Source organism: Gordionus sp. m RMFG-2023, chromosome 3, assembly GCF_954871325.1.
Source record: "Gordionus sp. m RMFG-2023 chromosome 3, tfGorSpeb1-WG-v2, whole genome shotgun sequence".
Taxonomy (NCBI): domain Eukaryota; kingdom Metazoa; phylum Nematomorpha; class Gordioida; order Chordodea; family Parachordodidae; genus Gordionus; species Gordionus sp. m RMFG-2023.
This window is the reverse complement of record NC_088777.1, coordinates 25,784,739-25,796,820: the sequence shown is the minus strand read 5'-3', so window position 1 is coordinate 25,796,820 and position 12,082 is coordinate 25,784,739. Positions and strand designations below refer to the sequence as shown.

The 12,082-nt window shown below is 26.0% G+C and overlaps 1 protein-coding gene across 1 annotated transcript; it reads left to right on the top strand.

The window, feature by feature from the left end:
• The first annotated feature begins 5,974 nt into the window (after positions 1-5,974).
• Positions 5,975-10,139, top strand: LOC135926829 (uncharacterized). The gene is made up of 3 exons (XM_065462759.1): positions 5,975-6,572; positions 6,785-7,163; positions 9,674-10,139. The coding sequence occupies exons 1-3, from the start codon at positions 5,975-5,977 to the stop codon at positions 10,137-10,139; spliced, it is 1,443 nt and encodes a 480-aa protein (XP_065318831.1).
• Positions 10,140-12,082: the final 1,943 nt, after the last annotated feature.

The following is a 12,082-nucleotide window of genomic DNA, read 5'->3' as shown; positions in this document are numbered from 1 at the left end:
TCCACATGTAATTATTGCTGATCTAGCCTTCCCACTAAAAAATTATCTAATGAAACCTTATCCTACGAAGAATACCAGCCCAGAAATATTATAATTATAAATTAAGTAGTGCTAGAATGTGCATTGAATGCACATTTGGCATAGCTACTGCTAAATTTGCCCTACTTTCTAAAGCTATAGAGTGTTCAGTTGAAAATGCTGATAAAATTATATCTACAATTACTCTTTTACATAATATTATTATTGATTATGATAAAATAGAATATACACCTAATATTTTACCTATTACTGAAAATTTAGGGATCAGTAGATCTTTAAATGCTTCAAGTTCTAATTCAAGAGAAATTAGAGAATTATTTAAAGACTATTTTAATTCTTAAATATATGTTCAATTTAACATTTTATCATTATATATTAAATAAATAAATTACTTTTGTATGTGTATATAAATTAATAAATTACTTTTGTATGTGTATATAAATTAATAAATTACTTTTGTATGTGTATATAATACATAACTATTTAAACATCAACATTTTCTACTATAATATTATTTATATAATTATAAATAAGAGTTTGCACATTAATTTTCATGGCGTCCTTAACTTCATTTGGCACCTTCTTTCAATGACCTATAATAATACCTAGACTGACGATTCATTCATTAAAATGCATTTTTAAGCGTGGTTAAAAGCAAATCAGCTGGACTCGCCATTTTGGTAACCTTTATAATAATTATTTTCATGTTAAAAACTAATATTAAATTGATAACTTACTTTCTTATTATCTCGATGATCAGGCAATTCTTTAATAAAGTTTGCATCAGATATAATATAAAATTAGGCTCTCGTTTAAAATTTTAATATTTATTACAGTAACCAAGATGGCGTCTCTAGCTGATTTGTATTGATGTACACTTTTAATGAATGAATCGTCAGTCTAGGTATTATTATATGTCATTGCCTTCTTTACATTATCAAGCAAAGACAGGCACCATAATCTATCTGGGTCATTATCAATTTCTAACATTTTGTCAAAATATCTTTCCATTGGGTCTTTTGTTACTCTAGCCCTTTTTACAGGTCTTACATTCTCTATGTTATCTGTGATATTATTTAGTGTCTTTCTTGGTGTGGTGGAAGTAGTAAGAAATGATAGTGAATCATACCATTTCCATGGAGTGCTAGCTTTTGCAGCATCCCCTGAATGCACTTCTTCTCTCTTTCTCTTTTCCTTTAAATAAGAATCCCTCAAATTCTTCCATTTTAATTTACAGACATTTGGGGATTAATCAAACCTGATAAATTAAAGGATAAAAAATAATTTTATTTAAATAAAGATATAAATTATTAAAATTCATATTCCATTCTTACTAATAAATAGTATATAATTAAAAAGTCTGTTAATTAAAAATTATTATTATAAAATAGTCAATATTTTTAATATAAAGTCTTGTTCTACTTTTTAGCACATAAAGTCCATAATTCATCTACTAATAATCTATTAGAATAATTATCATTAGATTGGTTCCATAAATCATCATGATCTTCTACAAAATTTATCAATTCAGATACAAAATTTCCTCTAAAATCATTTCATTTATTGAATATTAACGTTAAAAAAAATTATTTATTCATTTCAATTGTATCAGACGCCATTTAATCGTTAAAAAAAATCAAGCTAGTTTGTTATTAAAATAATCGCAAAATCGTATGCATGAAAAAATCGTTTGGTTTGGAAGCACACATCTATTAAGCTTAATTTGTTATTTATCGCTTTGAAAAAACGTCGTGTTTGAAAGTGGCCTAATGTGTTTTAAATTTAAGGAGACTATATAGTGTAATGTTAATTTTTTGCTCTCTACGAGAATCGAACTTGAGCCTCGCGTTTCAACGGCATATGCTTTACCGAATGCACCAACAAAATATGAATAAATTTAAAATATTAATTATATATATATTAAAGTTTCACGCAGGCACCAATTTGAACATAATTGGATTTAAAATATTAATTATATAGATGTTGAAGGATAATTATTTAGTTTGTGTATATGGTATTAAATATATTTTATTAATAAATTTTTTATAAATATTAAAATTTAAGAGTAAAAGAGGTAAAATTGTTATGTATACTGTGAGCATGTATTAGAAATATCAAAATTTAAAAATGTGATTTAAATTGTATTGAATAAAATTTAAAATAGATGTGCTTTAAGATTTTTTAATTTTAAATATGGGTTATAGATTGGTCTGAAATTTTTTTTGCAGACATAGCCAGGTATGATCAAAAAACCATGGGTTGAACGGTAATTATTTAGTTTGTGTGTATGGTATTAAATATACTTTATTAATAAATTTTATATAAATATTAAAATTTAAGAGTAAAAGAGGTAAAATTGTTGCAATGTATACTGTGAGCATGTATTAAAATTATCAAAATTTAAAAATCTGATGGAAATCATATTGGATAAAATTTAAAATAGAGGTGCTTTAAGATTTTTGAATTTTAAATATGGGTTATAGATTGGTCTGAAATTTTGCAGACATGGCAAGGCCTGATCAACCAAGGCCCATGCAACTTTCATATTCTGATTGTATTTTTAAATGCATTGTGACTTTTTATATATTATGTCAGTCATCAACTATCAAAATTATTATGGTCTTTAGCGGGTTTGAGGAAACCAAGTGCGAGGACCTGGCTTGGGAATTTTTTTAATATTATGCATAGGTGTAATATTTAACACAGAATATTTAAATGACCCTCAGGTAAAATCTAATTTAAATATATTTTTATTCAAAAAAATAGTATTCACTCTTAGTCTTAATGGGTTGACCTTGGTTGGGGTGAGCTGGGTTAAAATAGACTGAAAAATATATATGATTTTTAGAGATTTATCCATCTCCAGGCTTGGAAAAAAATTTAAATTACTATCGGTGGCCAGGTTTGAGAAAATTTTTTATAAAATTATTATGGGTTGGGCTGGGCTTGGGAAATATTTTTATAAATTATATTGGGCTGGGCTTGGGGAAAATTTTTCTAAATTATTATGAGCTTGGACGCTTGAGAATTTCTTTATTATTAATTATAGGTCAGACATTGGCTCAAAACAAATTTTTTGCAGACATGGGCTTGACCTCATCAAAAAACCAAGGCCCATGAAAATCTGAATTTTGATTGTATTTTTTAAATTCATTATGATTATTTAAATATTTTATTTCAGTTCTTAACTACCAAAATTATTATGATCTTTCATTGGGCTTGGAAGAATTTTTCATAATTAATATGGCTTTGGACTTTGCCTGGGAATTTTTTTAAATATTAAATATTAGGTATAAGTAATTGATGTATATCTTATATATATTTAATTTTCTTGATAAATAATTATTGTTAGATTTAAATAATTATAGATAAGAAAAATGTCAATCAATAAATAATAATAGAAAAAAATATTATTTTTTATGATATGGATCATTAATTGATTTTTTATACATATTTTGAAAACTGAAATTTTACTTTCGATTTTATGAATTGTAATTGAAAATTGGAATTATTTGAAATCGACTTTATAATTATATTGTTGGAATTTATTATAAAAAAATAATGTGAATTTTATTGAAAATAAAATAGTGTAAATAAAGGAATATTTTAATAAATAAGAATTATTTTAATGGTACCGAACGACCAGGATTCGTGAACACTTATTAGGGAAAAAATAAGTTAGAGAAAAATATAAAAATTGAGATATTTAGAGAAAAAAATAAAACAAGAGTGTTTTATAAAAATAAATTTCATACGTTATTAATCAAGTGGGTTGCTCAAAATAATAGTGGATTCCGGAAATATAAAAGTAAGAAATTTTTTTTATTATAAATTACACAACGCAATAGTAAGATTTTTGGATTAAAATTAGAAATATACAAGATAAAATTTTAAATTTTGGGTAATTAATGAAAAAATGGCTTTTTATTTTAATGATAATTATAATAAGCATAATATTAATAAAATGTCAAATTTTAAGAGTAATTTTAATAAAATATTTAATTCAAACTTTAATAAAGTGGATATGACCAATAATGTCATAACAGCAGTAATTTTTTTTGTGTTTTATGTAATCTTAATTATAATGAAACAAGTAATAAGGAAAATAAAAAGAAGATCTCTTAAAAATAGAGAAAATGATATAAAAAATACAAATAATGAAAATTTAATTCCTAAAGTTTTGGTGAAATCTCCAGATATTACTGAAGATATAAAAAATAGTTTACATTTAATTTTGTTAGAATTAAAAAATTTAAATGGTAAAAAAAATGTTGAAGAAAAATATGAGAAAATATTAGATACGGGTGAAGTATTTAATTTTCCTCAAAATATTGACATATCGGAGGATATAAATAAAAAATTAAATTCAATTGTGATTGAATTTAAAAAACAGATTTCAGAGGTTTTAATTGAGAAACCTATAGAAATTTTGAAAAACATTAATACAAATAATAACAATAATACTTTGAGACAAAGTACCGAGGAATCTCTAATTTTAAGTGAAATTAGAGAAATGAGAGAAAATATGAAAAATTTGTCCAGAGAAGTTTCCAGTTTAAAAATCAAAAGTAATAATGTGATTGAAAGTTGTGAATGTGGAAGAAAAGGACATATTGGTAAAAATTGTTATGCAAGAGACAGAAAAACTAATGAGAATGTGATTATAAAACCAAGTGAAAAAAATGACATAGTTTGTCATAGATGTGGTTTTGTAGGACATATAAAACGAAATTGCATGGTGAAAGAAGCCAATTTTAAAAGTGGATTTCCACAAAGAACTTCGGTAGTGTTACAACCGATGGTTAGAAATATACAAAATCCTATTATTAAAAATGTGGATAAAACTGAAAATTATAATACAGACCATGATAGAATGTGTTTCAAATGTGAAGAAATGGGACACATTGCCATACATTGTATTCAAAGTGTGAGTGGGTTACAGTGACTATATGATTTGAAAGAGAATCATATAAAAATAGAAAAATCATATTTAGAGAATAATAAATATTTTGATATATATAGTTTTATTAAAAATTTTGTGGATATATATAATAAAATAGATAATCATCATGGGAATGATGATTATACATTGAGATTTAACTTGAATAAAAAGAGTTTTAATGTAGAAATTTTTATTGTCATTTTGATGAAATAAAAATTTTTAAATTAACCAATAATCTGAATAAAAAGGATTATTGTAATCAAACAAGTGATAAATATCCAGGAGAGATTTTTAATAAAAACATAAATGAGATTCAGAGACCTTTAAATTCTGAGATGAATTTAGGTATGAATATTAATTGTATTGAAAATGAGGTTAAAATAAATACCATTCAACCGATTAAATTGCCTAAAAATGTAATAATTGAGGGAGCAAAGGAACAGAGTTCATGTCCTCATATTAATTTAAAATTTGGACCGGGGCAAGTATTTCAATAATGTCTAGTGAAAATTTTTATAAATATTGGCCGAATGGTATTGTCGAGAGACAAAATATGTGTATAAAACAATTTGATGGATCTGAAATCAAAGTTTTGGGTAGAACTCAGTGGGATGTTATTTTCCATGATATTCCTATAATTTTGGATTTATGGATAGTGAATAAAAATGTTGAAACAATTATGGGTTGGGATTGGATTAGCAAACTTGGACCTAGAAATAATTATTGGGATTTATTTATCATTGATAGCGAATTGGCTAGAGATAATGCCGAAAGAAAAATAATGGCTAGTGAAGTCAGGGAAAAGCTTAAAAAAAGGGAAAAGAATAAATTAATGAGTGAAGCGAAAGAATCTATCGTTAATAAGAATATTTGTGAATATCCTGCAAAATCCATGATAGATTCAAATAATGAAATTAAACAGAGTTAAAAACGCTATACCTATTTTAGTTGAAAAATATGATATAATTTTTGAAGACACTTTGGGATGTCTAAATGGTAGATTTGAAATTAAAAGAGGGATTTTCACCTATTTTCTTAGCATGTCGTAGAGTTTCTTTTGAGTGGAAAAAGGAGATCAACGAAGAATTAGATAAATGGGTTAATGATGGTATTATTTTTCCTGTGGAATATAGTGAATGGGCTACACCATTAGTACCTGTTAAAAAATCTAATGGAAAACTTAGATTATGTGCAGATTTTCGAGTAACACTTAACAAATGGGTTGTAGAAGTGAAATATCCATTACCTCGAATTGAAGAAATTATGGAAAATTTAAAGGGAGCCAAATATTTTTCAAAAGTTGACTTTTCATCAGCATATTTACAATTTTTGAAAGAAGAAATTCGTAAATTGTTAACAATAACAACGCCTAAAGGATTATTTGCATTTTGTAGATTACCTTTTGGATTAAGTGTATCTGCATCGATTTTTCAAAGAACAATGGCATCAGTTTTCCAGGGCTTGGAAGGCGTATTTTATTATATGGATGATGTGTTGATAACTGGAGTGACGCCAGAACAACATAATCAACGTCTTGAAGAGGTTTTCAAGAGAAAACAAGATAAAGGTTTAAAAGCCAGTAAAGAGAAAAGTATTCTGTCACCGAAATAGTGTATTTGGGTCATCAAATTAATGGAATTGAAGTGAAGCCGCTTGATAAAAATTTAAAAAATATTTTAAACATAAATCAGCCTAGTAATAAAGCTGAAGTGCAGTCTTTTATGGGCATGATAAATTATTATCATAAATTTGTGGATAATTTTGCAAAAATAGCAGCCCCACTATATGACTTATTAAAAAAAGGTGTTAATTTTGAATGGAAAATTGAACAAAGAAATGCTTTTGAAAATTTAAAGAGAAAAATTGGTGAGGAACCAATTTTAGTATGTTTTAACAATGATTTGGAGATAATTCTTGCGGTTGATGCATCCAATAAAAGTGTAGGAGGTGCATTATTACATGTCATTGATGGTTTAGAGAGACCAATTATTTTTTTTTCGAGAATATTTCATGAAGTTGAAACGAGGTACTCTGTTATAGAACAGGAGGCCTTAGCGATTATTTTTGAATTGACCAAATGTCGCGAGTATTTAATAGGGAAAAGATTTGTGATTTATACAGATCACAAGCCATTAATTCATTTGTTCAAGAAAGATAACAAAGAATTAATGATGTCTCCGAGGTTACAACGGTGGTTGTTACTTGTGGGAAGTTTTAACGTAGATATAAAATATCGGCGGGTAGAGAAAATCATTTGCCAGATATATTATCGAGATTAGGGGCAGGTTGTGCTACTCCTGAAATTATTGATAACATGATTATTGATAGAGAAGATGCATTAGTGCGTACTCTATCATATATGTTAAAGGGAGGTCCTACAACTTGGGAAGATCTCAAATCATATACTTTAAAAGATAAAGTATTGAGACAAATAAAATTATTTTTAACTGGAAAAAAACCATGGAAAAATAATTATAAAATTTATCAAAAATTCGAAAAAGAATTATCCGTGGTAGATGATTGTTTAATGAGAGGAAATAGGGCAGTAATTCCTTTGAAATTACGTGCTAAAATAATTAATTTGTTACATGCAGGACACCAGGGTCAAGTTAAAATGAAATCTTGGGCTCGTGAATATGTGTGATGGCCTGGGATGGGTAATGATATAGAAAAAATTACAAAGGAATGTGTTCCATGTAATACTTGTGCCGTTATGCCCCGTAAAGAGATGGGACAAATGTGGCCCAAATCAAAGAAACCATGGGATCGTCTCCACATTGATTTTTTTGAATTGGATAAAAAATCATATTTTTTGGTTGTGGATTCATATTCCAAATGGATTGAATTTGAAGAGGTTCAAGGTTTAACAATTAAAGTTGTTAAATTATTATAAAAATTGTGGGCTAAATTCGGGATTCCTAAAATAATTGTATCGGATGGTGGTCCGGCTTTTATAAGTGAAAATTTTAAGCAATTTTGTAATTCAATTAAAATTAAACATATTTTGACTCCATCTTATCATCCTAGCTCTAATGGCCAGGCTGAAAGGATGGTAGCTATTGTAAAAAATTAGATAAAAAAGGCTAAACAAGAAAAAAATGACGTCTGGTTAGCCCAATTATATTATAATAATTCAAGGAATAAGGAGGGAGTTACTCCTGTTGAATTATTTTTGGGTAGAAGAACCAGATTACCTTTAGATTTTCTTAAGTCAAAAGAAATTGAAAATATATTATCTTAAAATCAATATAAAATTTCCTGTAGGGAAAATTATTTGGGGTAGACTTTTTGACCATAAAAAAAATGGGAGAAAGGTTGTGTTATAGATAATATAGGGAATAAATTATGTACAATAAGATTTAATGATGGTACTGTAGGAGTACGTCATAATGATTTTATTAGGGTAACTGATAAAGGGGGAATTATTACCTAAAAAACAGAATTGTGATTCTTATAATTTTTAGGATATAATTCTTAGGACAGAATTGATTTTATTAGGGTAACTGATAAAGGGGGAATTAGTACCTAAAAAACAGAATTGTGATTCTTATAATTTTTAGGATATAATTCTTAGGACAGAATTGATTTTATTAGGGTAACTGATAAAGGGGGAATTAGTACATAAAAAACAGAATTGTGATTCTTATAATTTTTAGGATATAATTCTTAGGACAGAATTGATTTTATTAGGGTAACTGATTAAGGGGGAATTAGCAAAAACAGAATTGTGATTATTCTGAATTCCCTTAATTATAAAATCATGTAGATTTTTTTATTCAATTTATGAAGGTTTATTCTTTTTATTTGATAAATATGAAAGTATATTCTCATTTGTATTCGACCATTGAGAGAAGGCCACTATAGGCAAATTATTTCAAATAAATATGAAGAGTTTCTTATAAAAAAAAATTTGAAGAGTAAAATATTTTTTAAAATAAAAACATGAATGGTGTTTTTGTGAAAATATTTTTTTTATTTTTAAATGGCATAAGGGTAATGGTCAATATTTTATGTGTTAATAAAGAGAAAGATTATTAAAAATGATAATTAATAGTTAGAGAGTTTCTTATATGGTGTGTTAATAAAGAGAAAGATTATTAAAAATGATAATTAATAGTTAGAGAATTTCTTATATGGAAAGAAAAGTAAAAAAAAACAAAATATTTTGTTTTTGAAATAAAAACATGTTTTCATGGAAAGTTTCTTTCTTTGTATAATTTACATAAGGGAAATATGTAAATAATTTATAATATAGAAAATGGAGAAATTATTGTTATATATGAATTACATAGGGGTATTAAAAATGATAATTAATAGTTAGGGATTTCTTCATTTAAGAAAAGTGAAAAGTAACATATTTTTGTAAAAGAAAATAACATGAGTGTTGTTTTAAGTGAAAATTGTTTTTATTTTAATTTGAAGTACATAGAGGTAATTGGCAAATTATGATATATTTAAAAAGAGAAAAAGTATTAAAAAATATAAATAATTAGAGTATTAATTTTATTTTAAAATAAAAAAATCAATTAATTATATTAAAAAAATAAATTTGGGTATTTATTTAAAATAAAAAAAAATATCTATAATTAAAATGAGTTATAAAATTGAAACAAGTGAACAAATTATCTATGTGAAAATAGTTAAAAAAAGAAAAATGGGAATAAGAAAACCTAAATCTGATATATTTAAAAGATGCTTTCGTTGTCAAAGTTTTGGACATCAAATAAAGGACTGTAATATTCCGACTCATGTGTTACAAAATCGGGAACGTGAAGATCATCTTAGTGAAACAGATGAAGTTACGGGAACGAGTTATTTTTGTGGAAAAAATAATAGGGTACAGTCGGAGGTAGCGTACCAAAATTATAATAAAATAAATGAGATAGAATCAAGATTTAAACCGTATGGAAATAGGCAGTGGCCGCCTATTAGCTATGATGGAACGATAAAAAGAACCAATATAATTCAAGATAGGACAGGAGGAATTACATCGATGGGAAACCTATATTATGGGAAGATACAAGATAAAAATGATAATTCGATCAAGATGAGATCAAATATAGTCAAAGTAACAAATAATGCGGATGTTCAAAGGAGAATTGATGTTATGGATACCAAAGAAGAAGAGATACTGAAAGATAGAGAAGAAGATATATAATGTAATATTTATATACACGTTTTTTTTTCTTCATGTCTTGGTCTTTTATAAGGCGGACGTGATGTATATCTTATATATATTTAATTTTCTTGATAAATAATTATTGTTAGATTTAAATAATTATAGATAAGAAAAATGTCAATCAATAAATAATAATAGAAAAAAATATTATTTTTTATGATATGGATTATTAATTGATTTTTTATACATATTTTGAAAACTGAAATTTTACTTTGGATTTTATGAATTGTAATTGAAAATTGGAATTATTTGAAATCGACTTTATAATTATATTGTTGGAATTTATTATAAAAAAAATAAAGTGAATTTTATTGAAAATAAAATAGTGTAAATAAAGGAATCTTTTAATAAATAAGAATTATTTTAGTAATCAGTAATATTTAACAAATAATATTGGTATTATCAAGTAAATGCTTTAAATTTATTTTTACTCAAACCCATGGCACTTAGTTTTAATAGATTAAACCTTGCCTGAAGGGATGAGGGGTTAAGAAGAATAAAAATTGGATATTATTTTCAAATAACAGGTAACATGCATAAAAGTAAGAAGACAATTTTCATCACCCGTCATTTATGACGGGCTATCTACTAGTTTTATTATATTAATTGTCCTCAACTATTTTTTTTAATTTATCTCTTACCGAAGAATTTATTTAATCAAACATTACCAGTTGTCTTTAACATAAAAAATTTTCTTTTTTAAGTTCCTTAACTTTCCAAATTATTATTTTCCCTTTTTTATTATTGGTTTACCAATCTACTCCATACTTAATTACTTTTCTTTTAAACAAAATTTATTCCTCATTTTATCGATTTTCATAATTAATTGCTTTACTCACAAAATATTTCTTAACCCCTTTTCTTCTTTTACAGTATATTCTAATTTTTATTTTAAATAAGAATTCTACTACAATTTACCCCCAATCCAACTTTCTATAATTAATTATTCAATTTTCCTCAAAACGCAAAATTTTATCTTTTAAATTCCATACGTTTATATATTCTTCTTGTTGAACAATTCTTTTTTTATTTTTACAATCTGCTATTCCCCTCTTTTTTTACAATTTTTACTTTTTTTTATTATTTTACCAAATTTTCTAATTAATTTTTTCTTAACACACTGCAATTACAATAATTATTCCTTTTTAATTTTTAGTATATAATCAAATTAAAATAAAAACATTTTAACCTCAACCCATGTGTTACATTTTTCCCCGTATTTTCTATTTTTAACATACTTTTTTTTCCGTTTTTACTTATATATAAATATTCCTTTCTTTCAACTTTCTTACCACATTATTACGATACATAACATGAAATACCAACATGAAAAATTCTTTGATACAATTGCCACTTGCCCTCCATATCTTGCTTTCTCTATTCTTTTGATAATTCTCTATTTTTAAATATATATTCTCTACCAGAGGTGGGCGCGGGCCTAATTTTTTATTCACGGCCCGCCCGCTTACTTGGTAATAAAAAATATTCACGCCCATTCACGCTTACCACTAAAATTCGCCCCGACACGCCCGCTCACGAAAGGCAATATTTTGATTCACGCCCGAAAATTCACGGTGTTTTTAATTTCTTCTTAAAAACTTAAGACTTTTGAAATTCGGATCTAGAATTAAGACTACCTTATGCAGTGGCTAAAAAATTTTGTTCTGTTTTTTAAGGTTTTAATTATTATTGTATCACGTTCAGAAGGTTAACAAAATTTTACTAATTTTTGTTTCCATAGATAAACTTCATTTATTGTGGGACGAGATCTGCGATCAGATTGTCCGGGCATTCTTTTATTGATAAAAATTTATCTAACTCGCGGATGATGTTGATATCAATTGTGGCTAATCTATTTGATTCTTGCTTGCTAAACAAGTACACCAGTATATCAGAATATGATTTTAAGAAAATCTGTATCA